Here is a 19515-nt window from a genome sequence, read left to right as displayed (position 1 = left end):
ACAGCCCCATTTTTCTTCTTCCTATGTATTCCTTGGCAGGGAAGAGTATGGGATAATTTGGCCTTAATTTACTTACGACTGTAGAACTTCAAGTTGGGATATTTCAGAATTCTGTACTAGCTACTGGTGACTGAAGAGACTGCTAGGACTACAGTTATTGCATATTCAAAGCACATTTTTGCAACAAAGCTTTTACCATGCTAGTCTTCCTGCAAACATGCAACGCATTCCAATGGGTAGGCCTAGGCTAGGCCTGGCTTTTGTTCTCCAAAATAAAGAGCTGTGGTAGAGATTTATGCATTGAGTAGTTGAAACAAAAAGGAAAATAGACTTACACCACAGAACAAGCATAACATCCTTTCTTGCTACTCTCACGAATTAAAAATGCTCCATCAGGCTTCCCACAGAGCAAGTCTTCTGCTTGGATACGGTTGAGATCCCCAACAAACCAAGTTTTCTCATCATGATGTGGCAGGTTTTCATCTTCTTCATTCACAAAGTATGTGCTGAAAGAGGATAAATTTGTTAACTTAACCAATGGTCAGTAAAGGAGTTAACAAGCAGAGTGAGTTATTTTTGCAGAAATCAAAGAAATACCAGAACATACCAAAGTTGGGAAGTCAGATTCCCAATGGACATATATTAAAGGCTTCAACTTAGAACTTAATTGTTCCAACTTTGTTTAATCCTAAATATTCCAGAGTTGCTGCTGCCTCACACAACAAAGTTCCCCTAGGAATTTCTCCCTTTTTCTGCAGTCCTTCCTTTTTCTACAATGCTTTACTGAGAAATTGGTGGTTTGTATTACCAACCCCCACAAAAGAAAACACTAATTAATGGAACACCTCTCAGTGAAATCATATATATAGTGACACTTACTCATCAATATTTTCATTTTTGATCCCCAGCCAGTCATTTATTCGCTTCTGTCTCACCCCTTTGTGATTGAGCCATCTGTCAGAAGAAGAGAGCATTAATACGTTACTTCAGAGTACATGTATGGATTTTCTTACTGAGCAAGCTGAAGCTCAGACACGAGGTCCCACAAAGAAAGAGTCTGGAGCTTAGTTTGTTCTCCAGTAGCAAAATCCATAGAAAGACCATGGATTCCATAAGAATGCTTCCTTGCATCATCTTCTGAGATGCCTCCTTTACTGGACAGAGCAGAAAGGAGCCATGAAGCCACCTCTTAAATGAAGAAAAAGGGTTGAGCTGAGGAAGAGGTTCTGCCTCCGCACAGTGCAGTCCAGAACAGAAGCAGAATACAAATTGTGACAACTGCCTGTTTCTCTTGGGAAAACAAAATAGGTATTGCCACTGGCTGCTTCTAACCTCCTAACATCACCTTCTGAGACAGCATCTTTCCCTCTGTCTTCTGCCAGAATCCTAGTGCACTGAGTCCAGCCCAAGGACATTAGGACCTGGATAACAGGGGTGTCAGTGACATCAACAGTGGGTACGAGCAACATCTGCCACACCTAGCACAAAAAGTACTAATGTCTGTTGTATTACCAGGCACAGGTTTTGTTTATAACTCATTTATCTCAAATGTTTTATTTACAGGAGTTACAGAATGTGCACCTAGTTGTGGTAGGCTCTTTAAGTCATGAAGAGGCCAACCAATTACTCAGACATCCCATGCCAGAATGTAGTACCTTAGCACTCACACAACTTTGGTTATGAAAAGAAAATTAAATTCCCATTATCCTGATGGAAACAGTCATTAATCAGGTTAATCAGAGACACTATTCCGAGGTACAGGTCAGGCTTACTTACACAAGATACTGATCTCTGATTTTGCGGAGCTGAATTAGGTCAGGCTTGATACTATTCATTTTCTTATCAGTCTCCCTGTTGTCCAGAGCTTGCTTCTTCAAATCTTGTTCCAGGCGCATTTTACTGTCATGGATCTCACCCAGACGTGATTTTAATTTTTCATAGTTCATCATTATCCTGCAAACAAGTGTAATGTTGGAGAGGTGAAGTCAAACCAGTCTAGAAGGACTGAACCTTACTGGTAGCACTTATATAAAAGTATGACAAGAACTACCATAACAGCAGCTCCTCCCTTTGACTGCCTCATCTTAACATGAAAATTACTGTCAGAGTGCCAGAAAAGAGCTCTTGCCAGAAGGCCTACCACCCTTTTGCATAGTTTGAACCTTCAGTTTACCTTAATATATTTCCTTCTGGCAGAGATGCAGGAACAAATTATCTCTAGGAGGATAAACCAGAAGAGATTCCTCCTTAACTGTCAGATTCACTTTTTGGTATATCAATTATGCAGTCCCACCACAGGTATCAGAACTAACAAGATTTCAGATGCAGACTTCAATTACTGATCAAGAACTACCAGGAAGTAATGCTGCCTGTCTCTTCATTCAAGATTAGGTTGCATGTTTGGTACAATTCAGGAAAATTACTTATTTCCCCTGTTAATTTATCTTTAGTGAGAATGAAGCAGCACAATCGCATAATAAGGTAACTTCTCAGTCTAAAAATTTCTTTAAGGTTAACCTACTGTGATTCATAAAGCACTGTGTCAAGTTAGACCTGGCATTTCTTCAAAGGCCCAGATACATCTCTTTCTGCTAGTATCTTCACAGAAGGGCAATTTCAAATAAGGCCCTTACTGAATTTCTGTTAGATGGCCACTATCAGCTACCAAGTAGTGGCAATGAAATACTGCTCTTTTTTGAAAGTGACTAAAACTGACTACGGACTATGAGATTTACCAGATCTATGCACATTTCACAGTTTACAGGTAAAGATTTTTCCGAATTATATTCTGAGCAAACCCAAATAGAAGTGGGATAAGCAAATGAAATTATTGTTTCCTGATCCCCTCCTGGTCCTCATCGCAGTATCTTGATTTACTGAAGAGAGAATAATCCAGAGATCTCCCACCTCTTCTGTCTACAGTGCAATTCCTTGACAGAAGAGGGCTTTACTGAAGGTTCAGGCACCTTGAGGGAAGGTCTCACAGAAAATACTGAGTTTACAAAGTGTTTTATGTGATGCAATATTATATAACAGAATTTCATGGGAGTGTCAATGTGGACACCAGTTCTTCGGTGTAAGCAAACACAACTTGAGAACCTACCGTTCAATTTCTTTGTCATTCCCCTCCCTGCGAAATCGCTCAATGTATTCTTTGCTGTATCGCTCTTGTGAGTGGCACTGTTCCTCAAATATCTTAATAGTTTCATTAAATGCTTCAATTGCGGTCCTCTTCATCTGAATTTCCTATGTGAGGAAAGAGTCCATCATTTGTTCATGATACAGATGACAGTGCAAGACTCAATTATGTTCCCTAAACTGACTGAGAACATGAACTTTTCTCCCCCCACAAGTCAAATCAGTTTTAAATTTAGTGAAGTGTCCTAGTAGAGTCAGGGAAGTCCAGGGAAGACTTACTCCCTCCAAGTTTACCCTCCTCTCCCACATGGCTGAAAACCCCTCAAATATTTTACTCATATTTTCCATCTTAGCTTGCAGGAAGACTGCCAGCAAACCTCCTCCCCCTCTATGAACTATCTTATTTTACAAGAAGCAGTCCAAATACTGTATTCATGCTTCCTTAATGCATAATATCTGGTATCTGATATGAACATGACTTTATAAAAAACCTGGACAAACCCCTCTACAGTTCTCAATGCTGCATACAGCAGCTGGAAATACTCACCAGCAAAGGAAGAAGTCTGCACTGCAAAGCCTGTAGGTGATGGCCTTCATCACCACTCTACCTTATACTAGGAAGCGCAGCTCCTCTTCTGTGCCCTACACCATGCCTCTAGGACTATCAGCAACAAGTAATACTCACTGTTTTCATCAATTTTGAAACCACCTTGCTCTATTCCACAACTTACTAAGCTTTTTCCTTGTATTTTCTGACCTTGGACTGCCTTTATTAGCCATAACAAGTTAAAATAATTTTCTTTACTTTTTAAAGAAGAAACAGACTCTACAGATAGCTAAAGTAGAACCAACCTGTGATGTTCTGGTATATTCTTCATACAATTTGTCGTACTCTTTACTCTTTTCCTGATACTGAGCATGGTATTCTTGAAGCTTTTTACCTACTGCATCTATATTATCTTCTTTCACCAACTGATCCTGTACATACAAAAAGCTATTAAGTCTTCAAGCAAAGCAGCTTTTCCTTAAGAGTATTCATTTGTCCACTTATGCATGTTTGCATTTTTTTTTTTTACAGCTTTTAGCATCATTTTTATAACCAGGTTTCTACAGAACACAAATACCATATCTAAATCCCCTTCCTCCATTCAACAAGTTCCATAGTTTACAGACAATAGGAACTGGAACTATGGGACACCAAGAACTATGTCAAAATACTAAGCTTCCAAAACCACACTACACCTTAGGTCTAGGATTGCTATCCCCTATTGGAGAAAGGAGGAAGTGAATTGCTTGGAATCTGAAGTTAGAGATCAGAGTTGTTGGTTTGTTGTTTGTTTTTAAAAAAAAAAAAAAGCCCTGCAGTTCTTTTTCCTTAATGCAAGACAATGTCTCTGGCTACTGAATAAAACTTTAAAAAAAAAACCATTCTTGAAAAATTTAGAGGCTATGCACAGAGTGAGCAGCTGCCATGGATCATATGTACTTCAAGGGCAACACTGTCCAGAACAGTGCCCTGCAGGTCCACAAGGGACCAAGGGGAAAAAAAGGCTTCTCAGAGGTTCAAGTCTGTTGCACGTCTTAGACTGCTCAGATGGAGACTGGAAGCTTGGTAAAATGAAGAAGCTTAAATGGCTAGACAATTTGGAAGACCCATTATTATGAGCAAAGTGAGGTCAAATGTGAAAAATCACCTTTTTTTCCTCAGTTTTCAAAAAAAAAATCAGATTTCACAGAGAAAACAAAATTATACACACATTTGCAATTTTTTTCTTGTCTGCACTAACAGCTATATTGGGGTCCGATGAAGATCTTACCTGCTGATACCGGGACACCGGATACATCAACTTCACATCAAGCTTCGGGTTATACTGAGCAAGAGACTCATTGCGGTAGTGGTTAATCAGTTCCACAACAGAATTAAACGTCAGTGGATCAGAAAAGCCGTATTTTCCATCCCGATGATAGATCTTTATCAGTTTATTGTTGCCACCCTTCCTGTAAAGCAGTACAGTCAGTTAGAGGTTTTACTGTGTACCTCCTATCCCGCTTCAAGACTAAGGCTGCTAACAAAGACACCAGTGAATTTCCTGGGCAAGTGGCTTTGACACTCTACACCTTCATAGGGATTCTTTACATACGAGCAGATACTGGTAGTTTAAGAGTCAGAATTATCATCAGATATTATTTGAACAGGAGCAAAGCCCAAAGTAAATATCTTCCTATGTTTTCATTCTAGAGCCAGCTTATGGTATTTAAGACCTAGCCTTGCCATAAGTTTTGCAAGGGAAGAGGAGGATGCTGAAGGCTGAATAAAGGAGCCATATGAAAACCCAAACCCACAATTTCCTGCAATTTGGGGTCACTAAGAGTATACAACTGAATATACATTTATACAGTGATTAACAAGTCTTTTGAGTAACGGATGGTAACACAGGATACATGAACCTAAACAAAATCCTCTGAGGATTACAAGATGGTTGTTAAGTTTAGGACTTTACATTATCCAGATCTATACATTCTAGTAGTTTCCCCAAATATAGTGCTTATTTCTTCCTTTTTTCACCAATAGACTGTTTAGACAATATCCTGTCCTTCCTGCACTCTCAATTTTGGTTCCTAAAGACATCTGCATTCAGCAAAATAACCAAATCATGCCAAACCTTAGTGCACAAGCTGTGAACCTCAAGGCAGAAGTCAAAGCAGAATTTAAACTACACTCTTGACCTGCCATTAAGACAATGGAATTTCAAGGCAAGATCAAATACCTACCATATCATCGTAACTCCCAAAGGTGTGCTACAGAGGCAGTGGCTTATGCGCCTCGCCCGTTCGCCTCTAACAACCAATCTTGGGAGCCTGGCAGAGGCAAGCGGCTGGACAGGCTGGGCAAGGCACCAGCAGCTAGTCACATGAGGTCTGCTGCCTAACTGCAGTAGACAGGGCTGGGGCAGCTCTGGGCAGTCTGCCACTTGCAGACAATTTTAATGAAGAAAGAAATATGGCTCCAATTCAATATTTCCTAAACTTCAGATCAGAAAGCACAAGATACTCTTTTCACAAAGACATCGTGTTCAATTCTCCAGAGCTGTACACTGATGAGATATTCAACACCCTTCCATTAATCAAAGCCCTAGTTTATAAATACCTTTTTCCCTTAGCAGACCTGAAACCATGAAGCACTACAGAGTGGCTCTCCTCCTCGTGTCCCATCTAATCTATAAAGAGATCCTTACAGTAGTGTTTAGGGAGGGACAGGATTCAATGCATAGAACAGAACCAACTATCAGACCTGGCTATTCATTTGCTCATTCTGTGATCAGTGGAACCTTTAGGAACATCTCTCAACTTGAGCCACGTCAGCTTGACACAGCCACTGCTGTCACTGGTATAGCAACTAGCTACTCAGGGTTTCACTGTGCGGATTACAACTGCTCAATGCTTACCGTAAGGTCAGAGTGTAGTCTCCCTGCATCTTGGTTGATGCATCGCGCACCAGGAATGTTCCATCTGGCATGTCTCGTAATTTGTCATTTACTTCTTCCCTGGAGAATGGAAAGGAAGGCAAAATTAGAAGTGTTAAGTATATGATTATCTTTGCCACAGGTATCAATATTGGAGCCGTAACACCAGCATGCATAATCTTCAAAATATGAGGCAGTATTTCATGCTTAGGCTCTACAGTCTTTTAGGCCATCTAAAGTAAGTCTGAACTTGCGTAGTTATACTAAAAAATAGAAGCTGCAGTCAACTGTCATTTAGGAAGAAGTCTCTGTTTAAGCAACAGTAGAGGCTGTGTCTCAGTTCACCAACTTTCCTTGTAATCTGCTCAGGTTTTAAAGTCCACACTGGAAACAGGTGCCCTTTGAGAAGCTAGTCCTGACTTCTTAAGGAGTGGTCTCTAGCATCATAGCTCAAAGGTGTCTAGAATTTAGCACAGGTTTAGTCTCAAGAGACTCATTATTGGTTTGACTCTCATCTTATTTACAGCAGTTTTAAACCACTACAACCTTGCTAGCTTCAGTGCAACTCCAGAGCTTTAAGCTAAACAAGAAATCTTTTTGTGAAAGTGAGTACCTGTAAGCATTAAGAAAATTGTTTCAGCTCAAGAGTTAAATGTCTTGGCAGGTTTGACCATGTCACCCAGATTACATCTCACTTTATAACAGCTCCCTCACAGGTTTGTAGAAGCACTAAGTACTTTTTAATACAATCGTTTGGAAACTAAAGTTTATCAGGTAGCCTCAACATTATCTAAGCAAGGTAGGAAGCCTACCTGAATCTTACAAAGAAAAATCAACAGCAGCTTTTTTGTTCAAATACTAAGGAACAAAAGTATTCTTACAAAATAGCCTTAGCTTTGATTTAGCTACCTGAAAACCATTCTGTTAGTAAAACTGACTCCTATTAAGTATCACGTGCATATTCGCTCACTCCTCTCAGAACATTTTACAGATTGGACCCAGTTAACTCAAACGGCCTTCTTTTTGAATGGATAGGTATGATCTAAGGGCTTGGGCTTATGCCTGCAGGTTGCACCCTGAAGCTCATGACAAAATTTTCAGCACAAGTTCCTGACTGAAGAACATGGCTCCTGCCCTGCCAGCCCAATGCAACCTACCTGCTGGCTGTCAAGTTATGATCATAAACAATTTCATCTTTACATTTGCGTATCACACTTTAATCTAATAAAGCCACTCCAATGTGATTTGTACTGCATTAGCTCCAGCCATCACATGGACTGTTAATTGAGGAACAAATCCACAGTCAATAAACTGATATCAATATCGAGCAGTTTTAAATAAACCCTGCCTAGTGGGTTTTGTGATCAGGTCTTGCCACTCTGCTTCGATTTAGAATTAACAGAAAAATATCACTGCCAAGGCCCTTCAAAAGCAAGATCTATGCAGGTTTGCTTTATAAAGATAAGGGTGGTACAATAAAGATATGAAAACTTTATTTCCCTTTTCAGAACTTCAATGAACTAAGGCAAACACGCTCTTCTTGCCTCTATCTGACAAAGTGCTTCAAAGTATTATGTGCACAAGTTTGAGCAATTCCTGATCACACTCCCAGTATGCTGATGTCTCCCCTTACAGTTCTAAACTCTAGACTCTTCAGAAGTGCCTTAAGAGGAAGAAAGATGACTGGACACTTCAGTTCTTTTATGCGATTAAGTATATAAAAACTGGCACTTCATTTTCTGAACCTAACCCAAGCCATCTATTTTCTCAAGCACATAGAAAAGGGTTTCCTTAAGAGGTAAAACTTAATTTATTTTGTATGTGTCTGTATCATCTGCTCAGTATAGCTGGTGATGGTTAGCATTTGTAAGAGCTATTTTTATACCACCATGTAATAGAAATTAATACAGATACAATTTTAACCAAATGTTAAAGAAACCAAAAACAACAATGCAACTCCTTTTACCCTGAGCAAGCCTCCTACTGAAATTTTGCTGAACTGCATGCATCCCAGAATTGTGTGCTTACAAAGCCTTATTAGCTAGCACATTCAGAAGCACTTTTCTTTTGAACGAAGTAATTTTCTCTTTTTAAAAGACTTTGCGTATCTGGAGAAGTTTAGAAATCCAGAATAACTGTCACCAAGACTGGCAATATCTGCACGAGAACAGTAACAACTTAAACACAAGACCTGAATCCAGGCGAATACTTTCATTTAGGTGCTTTGCCAAGTACAGTCCTGAAGCTTTTCCTTCCTGTAAAATGCTGCCCGAAATAGGCATGTTCTTTTTCTCTTGAATTTTAACAGGCTTATTCTATTTTTAATAACATATATTAATATATTTTAATTAATATATTTTAGTAATATTGCTTACCTTGAGATGTCCCCCCAGTACCACTCTGCTTCCTGCAAAGAGAAACTGGAATTGTCCTTTATTCCATTCGTATTGACTGGAGTCATTGGTTTGGGGGGCTTTGGAGGGAGAGCTGAAAATAAAGAACAGATTAAAGAAAGGTAAACAGCAGAAAATAATTGCTAAACTGTTAATGAAATATAACAGTGAAAAAGCAAGAGAAAATGCATGTTGAACATGGATTTCAAGCTCTTTCAAAGTAAAAGGAATTTGTAATTTTCAAAGAATTTTGAAGTCAACAGCTGCACTGCGATCCCAGATTTCCTGGTACTCAATCCAAACACATGCTTGAGGGAGAGGAAAGGGAAGGAGTATGAGGAAACATGAGTTCCTGTTAAAAGGAAGACTGGCTCAGGCATGACTACAAGGTCAATCACCGCCTAAATCTCAACAAGTTACAAAGGTGTATTGTGTTTGAAAGCCACAGCCCGGAGAGCACTGTGCACCACTGTGGAAAAACTCCAGTTGCTCAGGCGTCACCAGTCCTTATGCCAACCTGTGAAAGCAAACAGGTGGGCTCTTCTTCAGAGGGAAAAATGCTGCTAAGGAGAGAAGTGGTATGTCCACCATAGACCCAAGGTTCGTGTTTCATAATAGATTTGTCGTTTAAACTCCTGTTAGGAACAAAATCTATGACACACTGAATACTACAGGACATGAGGTGATAAGGGGATAAAGTAAGGGGAAAGGGGACACTATGTCATTATTAGAGTGCCTGCACCACTTTACATAGCTGAAGTCTTTACCACAGGAAAGGGGATGCTACAAAACCCTGAAAGACAGGCAGAACAGCACATCTGTAGGCCTACTGCATACCTGCCCAGAATTCCCCTATTCTAAAATCAAGGCAAACAGGCTTTTATTTCTGTTCTCAAAACAGGTTACACAATGTAAGGGCATACAATGCACTGAAACTCTATTTGGTCAGTTTTAGCTCAAACAACTTTATCGTGGTCTTGAATGTAAGCCCTATCACAGGAGGAATTCAGCAGCCACAGGCATGCTTATGTATTGGTAGAGACTTGTCTGTCAGCAGAAATGCATTACACTATTTTCTTTGAGAAAGATGTCTCGAGTGCTCTCCCCTGCTTTGCAGAGGCTGAACGCTTCATCAAGAACACTGCCACTGAAACCGAGCATTTTTCAGGCATTTCATGAGACAGTGTTTTACAGGGACAGGTCACATTTGAATTCAGAGTAAGAAAACAGCTATACACACTGATTTGCTACTAGTGCATTTTTAAGTCAGGCCCTGAACATCTGTGCTCTCAGCCCTGTGCCCTAGCCATCAGATTACACAAGCATCAGCGAGCAGGCCTGACACACTGACAACAGCCATCTTTCAGACGCACACAATCCCAGCGTATAAGCAGAAATACAAATAAAGGGAGCAGAAAGAAGATTTTGATCTCTAGCTTCAGTGCAGAATGGCTTAACGCTGAGAGGTGTGCTGCTTGGCACCATCCATCTGCTCACCTCTGAGCCACACCTCCCACATTAAAAAAGAGAAAACAGTGTTCCAACTGCAGCTCCAAATACCATTTCACATTGAATATCTGACACAGTAACTTCACTGTTCTCAGACAAACCAGTAGATACTTTAATCGAGCCAATCTAAACTAAATCTGAACCTTGACCCAGACGTTTGCACCCTGGGGTTGCTGACCAAACACCTGATTCAGATAGCAGCATTCATTCAGTGAGACTGAGCATTAAACTGTAGCATACAGGTTCTTTTTATGGGGTGAGCTGGGAACTTTCAGGTGTGCACATATCTAGTGAGGCAATGCAGGTCTTGTTATAAAAGGAAGGTGGAAACCTTTGGATTTAGTGAAGTAGCTTCCTGGTTAGGAGGCTTTGGTTATTCCAGGCTCAACTACTACAGTTGTTTGTATAGCACCGAAGTATTAGTACAAAGCACCATTGAGAGTAAGACACAGTTCTAACCCTACTTGGCTTGAAGCTCCCAGCCCCATCCTACTTTTGCTGGGTCAGAGGAGCATACATCCAGGCTAAGCCTGTAAAGTCAATTGTATTTACTGTGCCCTGTGCTGTTCCATCTCCCCCATTCAAAGCTCCTGAACTAGAAAAAGTCTTCAGGTCCTCCCTCCTCCCCACCTCACATCTAGCCCATGCTACCCTACATACTCTAAGCGATAGGACAGACGCAGTGGTTCTGAGTCTCATCAGTGTCTGCACATGGCAGTAAATCCGAGTTCAGAAAACCTGTAGATGTTCTGATCTGCTCTAGAATCTTTTGTAGATTCTGAGTCATCGACAAGCGCATGAAGATTCATATAAAAAAACATATAAGAGCATGGAGAATTCTTAGAAAACTATACCAGCACCAGCAATTATTTCACTGGGTCTTGCAAGTTAAGGCTTGGACATCAAAAACTTCAAGGTATTTTACAGTGTAAAAGCCTGTTTTACACTGGTAATAGGGGCTTTCCAGAGAGGCTTTCAAGTATTCTCTAGAGTACTTGAATACTTCTCTAGCCCTCCTTGTAAGATTAAGTCTTGCTCCTTTCTATACTGTGGAATTATTTAGCAGCTTTGTTAGGGCTCACTCCAAAGCACTGCACACAGAAAAGCAAACTAACAAAGACCAGAAAGGTAAGGAATGGGAGTTTGGCATAGGGACACAGAGCACTACCCATTACACCAAGTATCCTTACTACAGGTGGGGGTTTTTCCTTCTTTCCCTTAACAGGTAAGTATCAGTTCTCACTATCAGGGGGTTGTCTGCAGAACCTCATTCTGCATGAGAAAATTGGAAGGAAATTCTTCCAGGGAGAAGAATAAGGCTTGGATCAGTTCCTGTAAAACCTGACTCATGGAAGCCAGTCCTTTTCACAATAGACTTTGAGAAATGCTTTTTAATAGCTTGCACATTTTAAAAATACAAAAGTATTTGCAAGGGTGGATCCTGTTTCCAGCAAGCTATGTATCTAATTCTTTACTTTCAATATTTTGAGCTCTTTGAGTCATAATAGATTTTCCCCTGTCTTGGACATGGAACCAGGCCCTTGCTATTGCTTTACCCAGTAGACTAACATGCCCATCCATTTCAGTGTTTCTTGGCTACCCTCTCAGCCCAATATGGCTGTAGTCTGCACAAATGGAGAACTGAGCACGAAGGTAGCCTGCAGCCCAGAACCTGTGATGACACAAGGGGAGCATTTTGCAATGGCACGGCAAGTTCACTGTAACAAGGCAGCATCCGCCCTACTGCTGTTCTCAGTGTTGGCCCAATGGGTTGCTAGAAGAGACATCCTAAAATAAGTTTTTACTAGTACCTAGTCAGTACTAACCACCCTGTTAGAAATCCTGTGATGTTTCTATGAGAAGCTACAAAGAGCCTTAAAGAATCTACAGCTTTGGCTGAAATTGAAAAAAATCGAGTTTTAGATACCTTACTTGATGAACATTAGAGCACTAAAATCCTACAGTAAAGTAAAATAAGGTTGGCTTGGAGTCAACAGAAATGCTTTCAAGAGCAGCCATGTTTCTTTCCATGTAACTGGGTCCAATTCTAATCTAGCCACAAGCACAACCTTACTTTATCTCAAAACAAGCTCTGATTAGAGTGAATAATCCTGATGGTTTCTTGCCTCCTTTTTCCTGGGAGAGAAAGAACATTGATCTCAAGTGATTAACAGCACAGTGGATCTATCTGTTCCAATAAAGAACTTGCTGTTAGCACCAGATACACAAGCATCCTTCCCCCTATGATGACAGCTAGGACAGCTTTACAGCACAGATCTTTCCAAAACCCAAAAGGCAGCAGCTCAGTTGGACCCTTCCACTCCCACACGAGCACATTCCCAAGATCAGGTTCAGCCCTCAGTGACCGCCTGGCACACGGTGATGAGAGCAGACTGGCTCTCCCTCACGTACTAGCGGGCACCTCTAGTTTTTCTTTCTTTAGCAACTCTAGTCCCCTCTCTCTAGCTTCCCCAAGCAGCCTAGCTTGAGCTAAATCCCAATCCCAGATCAGTGTCACTTAGAAGGGGGGAAATAAAAAAGAGCTGGTGATGGAGTGGAGGCAGCGGCAGCCAATGCAGGCCAGGCCTGGGATCGGATGTTGCTGACGTCAGGGCCCGGAAGGCTGCCGTGCCGGCTCCAGCAGGTACCTTCAGCTGAGCCGCTCTGCAGAGCTGCAGCGCAGGTCCTTGGAGAGAAAAACCTATTGATTAGGCTTTGCCAAGGTAATTTTTCTGATGCTTTCTTGACTGAGTAGGATTGCTTTTTAAAAAGGCTACTCAAGATTTAACTGACACGATTCCCTGAAATTCAAACTCCCTCCAACACCAAGACAACCAAGCAAGCTGGCAAGTGTCTGAAGTTTAGCACCATTGTATTTTTTTTAAAATTAAAGTATCTTGTAGAAAATAGTAGGCTATATTAATCCCAAATTTAACTTCAGCAAAATACACCATGACCTCCATGAGATATGCACTTTTCCCAGTCAGGTTTTGAATCAAAAACTTCACCAGTTTACACGATCTAAGAGCCACCGAGCCCTATGTGTGAGGACTTTCAATGGTACTAATTCAGGAGGAGTGAAAAAAGAAGAGCCTTGGGTCTCCAAGTGCTATATCCCACACAGCATCCAGTCAAGCAGCCTGTTTCTTCTTTGGCTGCAGTATTTGCATACAAGATAAATCTGCCAGTTATTTAAACTCTAATTTGCAGTTTTAAAGCAGATGCCACAGTCTTAAGAATGGCTCCATAACTTATTTCTTCCTGTATCTTCCAAGAGCCGCAGGCCAGATACTTAAAAGCATAGCAGGTTTAAATGCAGTATTAACTCTGTCTTACTGTTCTGAATAATCACAACTACCAAGTACTCTGATAAGGTCAATTTTAAGTCTCTCAGCACTTCCACGAGCTTGTTTACTAGCCTTCTTTCTGATGCCCTCCATCTACTCTCCCTCCACATTGTGACAAGCAGAAAACAGATCAGACAATTTCCGAGATAGTTACCCATCTTCAAAAAGGCTGATGTTCAGTAGATACCTTACAAGCTGTAATACAAAGCTCTAGAAAGTGTCATTACTATGGAAACATGCAAGTAATCCACAGTTAGGCCAGCTAACATTTTAATGACATAGTCCTTAAGGACAGAAGGGTTTTCCCTTTGGAGGTATGGATGAAGCCTTTGAATGAAAATGTAGGCTAGCTTTTTTAAAAATAAAAAATCTCCCCAATCTAACTCCTCTCTGTAGTCTTACTCAATTTCTCAAACACTTTTCTCAATTTCTCTAACACTTTTAAGGCACAGCCTCAAAATCTTTGCCTCCCTCAATGGTCCTGTACTAACAGTCCCTGCTGCATGCAAAATGCCCTCAAGACACCTGAGAAAAAAAGCATATGCTGAATAGAGGTGCTTTTTGCACACCATCTCCATGAAATTGTGTACTACGTGTGCAAGCCAGAGCAGTAAGGCACCCAAAGACCTTTTGCAGAGATTTTCCAGCTGACAAAGAGGAGGGTCGTGCGCACCTGCTGACAGCAGTTCCTTCCCCACCACTGGCAGGTAAGTTATCTTGGCAGCTCCACATCTCAGCTTGTCAGTTCTCTTGCCAAGACCCCTTTCGCAAAGTACTGAGCACCAATGCCCTTCGAAGCTGCCCTTCCTCAAAGGGCAGCTAACACGCACTGAGAACTCCTCAAGGGACGGAAAAGGAAGCTACTCGATCACATTATTGCTGGCCACAGAACCTCAGGCATGCTCACGTTTTCACTCTCCTCCCCCAAAACAGGCAAGATGCCAAAGAGCAAGACATATTCAAAGAATTGAAGTCTTTCAATATCTCATTACAGAAAACAGCAGACAAGTTGGCAGAAAGCCAGGCAGGCTTCCAATGAAAACACTCCCATTATAGCTTTGCTTGTGTTTCTATGAACTTTCATAAAAACCAACACCTTTAAGAAATATTTCAGTTTTGATTAATTGGCTTTTTTGATAAAGATCTGTTTTGTTTGAAAACTCCCCAGCTATCCAGTCTTCTCCCACACCTCCCAACCACTGTTTCACCTCCTACAGCCTGCCAGACTTCTGCTGCACTCTGTCCTTCACGAGCATCCACAGCTACTGCACAGGTTAAAAGATTATCTGCTATGGGACACCTGCAGAATGGTGGACAACAATGTGCAAAGAAGAGGCTGGCTCAAATTCAGAATTCTTTGGGGCATTTTACAAGCATCTCTCACTACTTTCTTTGCCTGGCTTGTTACTTCACAGGCTGAGACAGAAGAAATGGAAGATGCTCACTGTCAGATAAATGGCACTGGGATCTGACTTCTGTATTATAAAGTAACACAGCACCTCTTCATTCCAGTCTTTGCATGAAGTTGCAAGCCAAAAAAAAAAAATCAACTTCCCAATTATTTTTACTGCTCGGTGAAAAATGGTTTTCCTTTCAACCCAGACCATAGTGTAACAGCTGCAAAGCTACAGCAGTATTAGAGGTTCCATCATTAACAGGGTTGAGATGACTGCCCCAAAGTTAACATGAGGAGGATAAAAAGGATAAGCTCTCTCTTACCTACCAAGCATAATTAGCACACTATTAATAAGCTGGATACATTTTAGAACTTTTGCCATGTTTCACCACTCGAAGATTGTCACTACCCAGCATCACATGCTCAGCTCACTTCAGGAAGGAATAGCTTTATCTCCTAGCCAGTAGGCCCAGGCTTTTACCAACTCTTTGGATGCAAGTCAGCAGCAGACATTTTATTGTCCACGAAAATCTGAAATATTCAATAAGAACAATTGTACTTGTATAAGAGTAAGGAAAACAAAATTTAGCATAAGAGCTACAGTGATCAAGAACAAAGAACTAGTTTTTCATTATGGAAGACGGAGAATGAAGTCAGGCCCAAGCGGTGACACACTATAGCTAGGAGACCTACCAAAGTGAAAAGAAAAAGCCATTTTAAATAAAAACAGCCAAGGGCTGTTTTCCCCAGATATTTCAAAGACTAACCATCCATCCAAGGCATCAGGTACAAACCTCACAGGAGAACCAATTCACAGAAATAATCAGCACCACTGAGAAGTTTGCTGCACAAGAGCCCACTTAAATAATAATAATAATACAGCTGTAAATACATGTGATGCTGCTCGAAGCAGCATTTTATTTCAGCTTACCAGTAGCTCACATGTTTCAGATCAGTAGGTAACATTGTTCCCCATGAAGTACCTGTCCTTGTGCTATGTCAAACTATTTTCTAGTTACCAAAGCAGAAATATTTCAAAACCACCTGAACTGCTAACAGAGAGGCATTTAAATCAAGATCAAAAGGTGCACTTCAAATCAACACTCCAAAAGAAATTTGAAGGTAGAACAGTATTCAGAGGAAAACTGTTGTACATTGTGTCATGTACCATCTTTTCTAAGAATCCTGATCCTGAAGGAAGTTCCACCGAGGCAGAAGTCCCAACCCATGCAGTCCCACACAGTGTGCTCAGCAGAAGCTGAGATTCAGTGCAGGCATGGAGCAGTCTAGCCAGGCTCAGACTGCAGGGCCATTGCTCATGCTGAGATCTCAAGGTGGAACAAAAGAAACGGATTCAATCTCCTCACTCAAGTACATTGTCATCTTCAAAATATTTCAATGAAATCCATTTCACAACAGCAGTTTTGACTTCTGTCACCATTCCCAAACTTAGTGAGACTATACAGTACCCCTCAAAATGGAAAGGATCTTAAACATTCATTGCATTGATTCAAGCTTCCTCGTATCCTTCAAGAGACTACTTTGGGAGACAGGAGATGAATCAGAGTAAAGATGCCACAAACACCAAAGACTTCTAGTTTGACACTTGGGAGCAGTTCCTTGGAGGGCCAACAATCTAGATTCCTGTAATGACCCCAAGATGACTATACGGGGCAGTGCAGCATGAGTACTGACAGCCTGAGAAATTTAATTGCAATGTACAAATTCAGGTTGTAACAGATAACAGATGAACTTCTCATCCATCTCACCTCTAAAACATTTTCCTGGGGCACGTGTCAGGAGTGTAAGCCCTACTGCCCACGCTCAAAGAAAAACACGCCTGAACAGTGGGCTGTGTTCCCTCATTGCAGCAATTTTTTTCTAGCTCCATTGCAGCAGTTCTGGTTTTGGGGTTTTTTGAGGGGAGGGATGCAAGGAAGGAAAGAATTCCTCCAGAAGCAAAACCGATCATGTGTAGCATCAGATTTTAGGGACTACAGAAGCTGAAATTTAGGATAAGGCTACAGAAGGTAAAAACCCTGAAAAAATGGCTCCTGTGGATATTTTCCTTTCATGGGGAAGAGCAGGAAAGTAACAGAGTAAGTAATAGCTAATGGAAGGAAATAGGAGGTTTATGTTTGGAAGGAGAAAACTGACTTGAAGTACAAGAGTTCAAATGTGACACCAACCCAAAACTGAAGTTATTCTGTAGCGAAAAAACAAACAAGAAAGGGATACTGGTTGATGCTTTTTGATTTGTCCAAACCCACCATTTTTTGTGCTGAGAAACATGACGTTTTTCAAGCGTTTCCTAAATGTGTCAGATTCAGGGATATCTGATTTTAGAAGAAGTAACATTCCTATGAACTGCCACTAAAATAACATTTTTCCAGTTCACAAAAACTGGTAGAGAGCCTGGGCGAATATTGGAAACAGTCACAGGTTGAAGCAGTTGAAGCATTTAATCTCCTTTTTCAGAGAGCACTGGATGGAAGGTAGCCATCTCGAGTGTGTCGCCGGACTCAAAGAGAGAAGAACCTGGATCCTGCTCAGCCACAGGAAAGCTTCAGAGCACCGTGTGCTTCAGCATCAGGATTCACCAGGCAGCTGGTTGGTGTCCAGCAGGGCAGCTGGAGTCTGTTTTGGAAAGTGCTACAGCGGGCACCACTTGCACTCTGCTTCTTTTGAATTGTATGAATTCTTATAAAACTCCCTGTATGTAGCCACTTTTATTCAGGAGAACTAGAAGAACTTAAGGTACTGAAATATATTCATTGAAACATTGCAAAAGTCTGTCTATTGAGTGGAGGACACGGCAAAGATGAAGGACAATGAAAGTCTCTTCTAAAGAGGTAACATCCACTCACATTGTTTGGGGACCCAGCACCAGCTCATACGCCTTAGTTTAGATTATGTGGAGAAGCAAATTCTTCCTTACTTAGCTATTATGCAGATTTTAACCTGTCAGAAGAAATGAAATAAAAAACAGAAGAAAAAAGAAAATCTGACTCATTTCCATAGGGGCATTTAGTACATGAGCAGAGTCTGTTCTTTAAGCATTACTCAGCAACCTACTTTACAAAAAAATGAATTTCCAAAAATCTGTCTAGAACACACCTATTGCTTTAATGGGGCCAAAGTTTTACAGCAACCTGTTTCAACACAGTTAACAGTCTTTCTGACAATAATAAAGCCTAAGCTCTAAAACATACAGAGAATACTGATAAAAGTATTCTTTATGCTGCTGTTTTCCAGTGTTCCCTAGTTCTCTGCCCAAAAAGTGACTCATTAAACAACCAACATGAGATGATGTAAGGCACCCAACTGCTTTCAGTACTGGGTGCAGATGCCTACGACCAGCTATGCCTCCCTCTTTTTCCCAAGCTGTAGAGCAAAGATAAGCCTGAATAGCTTCACTCTGGAATAAGATATCATGCAGGCAATGGCAAAGATAGAAGCCAACTCTGCTGCTTGGGAAGATGATACTCCCCAAAAGAAACTCCAAGAAGAGTCTTTTAAACAGGTGAGGTAGAAGGAAGCAACAATGATTAACTCCTGTCAGGTATAGGCATCATGCAATACCCAAGATTGTTTGGAACAATTGCAGAGAAAACAAAACCTACAGCAAATGCCTTCAAACATGTGGTGAAGAGCTTGGTTTCTTCTCAGAACGTTCTCCCATGTTTTAGCTTGCATAAACCTCCAGCTTTACAGAACACAGAACTGAACAACTCCCTTCAGCAAGCTTTCCCTCCCCGACTATTTCTACATCATCTGAAAGCCTACTGATAAATAAAAACGTCAGCCTTTTAAAGCAGGCTCTCCCATCTCAAGCAAAGCATCATTTCACTTTATATTAATGATGCTATTTTTTGCATTCGTGTATTTAATTGAAAGCTGATGAGTGATATTCTTTAACAGTTAGAGCCATCAAAATGAAAACCAAATGCAAGGAATGCAAAAGCAAGCCTGAAAATGCAACTGGAAATAAAAAATGGTTACAGGAGTCATTAAATAAGAAGGCCAGTAGAGAAATCTAGGTGTCACACAGCATAGAATACAAGCACTTCACATCACTGTCCTCATAGGAGGTGAGACTTCAACTCAAACCATTTTCCAGGTTATGCAGAATACAAGTGACTGAGCCTTATTTATTCCCTGCTCTATCCCAAAACAGTCTGCACAAACTTCCTTTCTGTAATAAGGAAACTCTCAATCCCCAACATCTGCTTTTTTGGAAACCTGACTTTCAGCAAGACTTAAATTTG

At 40.9% G+C, this 19515-nt stretch overlaps 1 protein-coding gene across 2 annotated transcripts in view; it reads right to left on the bottom strand.

Moving 5' to 3' along the window:
* Nucleotides 1–19515, bottom strand: part of PIK3R3 (phosphoinositide-3-kinase regulatory subunit 3) — an 81731-nt gene that overhangs the window by 8479 nt on the left and 53737 nt on the right. For both annotated transcript variants that reach the window (XM_074876147.1, XM_074876148.1), the window contains 8 exons: nucleotides 8978–9089; nucleotides 6585–6683; nucleotides 4956–5136; nucleotides 3991–4116; nucleotides 3104–3246; nucleotides 1777–1953; nucleotides 880–954; nucleotides 336–506 (listed from right to left, as the gene is read on the bottom strand). In XM_074876147.1, the coding sequence (XP_074732248.1) occupies nucleotides 336–506; nucleotides 880–954; nucleotides 1777–1953; nucleotides 3104–3246; nucleotides 3991–4116; nucleotides 4956–5136; nucleotides 6585–6683; nucleotides 8978–9089 (1084 nt within the window). The remainder of the gene's footprint in view (nucleotides 1–335; nucleotides 507–879; nucleotides 955–1776; nucleotides 1954–3103; nucleotides 3247–3990; nucleotides 4117–4955; nucleotides 5137–6584; nucleotides 6684–8977; nucleotides 9090–19515) is intronic.

This window comes from Strix uralensis, chromosome 8, assembly GCF_047716275.1.
Source record: "Strix uralensis isolate ZFMK-TIS-50842 chromosome 8, bStrUra1, whole genome shotgun sequence".
Taxonomy (NCBI): domain Eukaryota; kingdom Metazoa; phylum Chordata; class Aves; order Strigiformes; family Strigidae; genus Strix; species Strix uralensis.
Note: the sequence above shows the minus strand (reverse complement) of the source record. Positions and strands in the feature narration are given on the sequence as shown.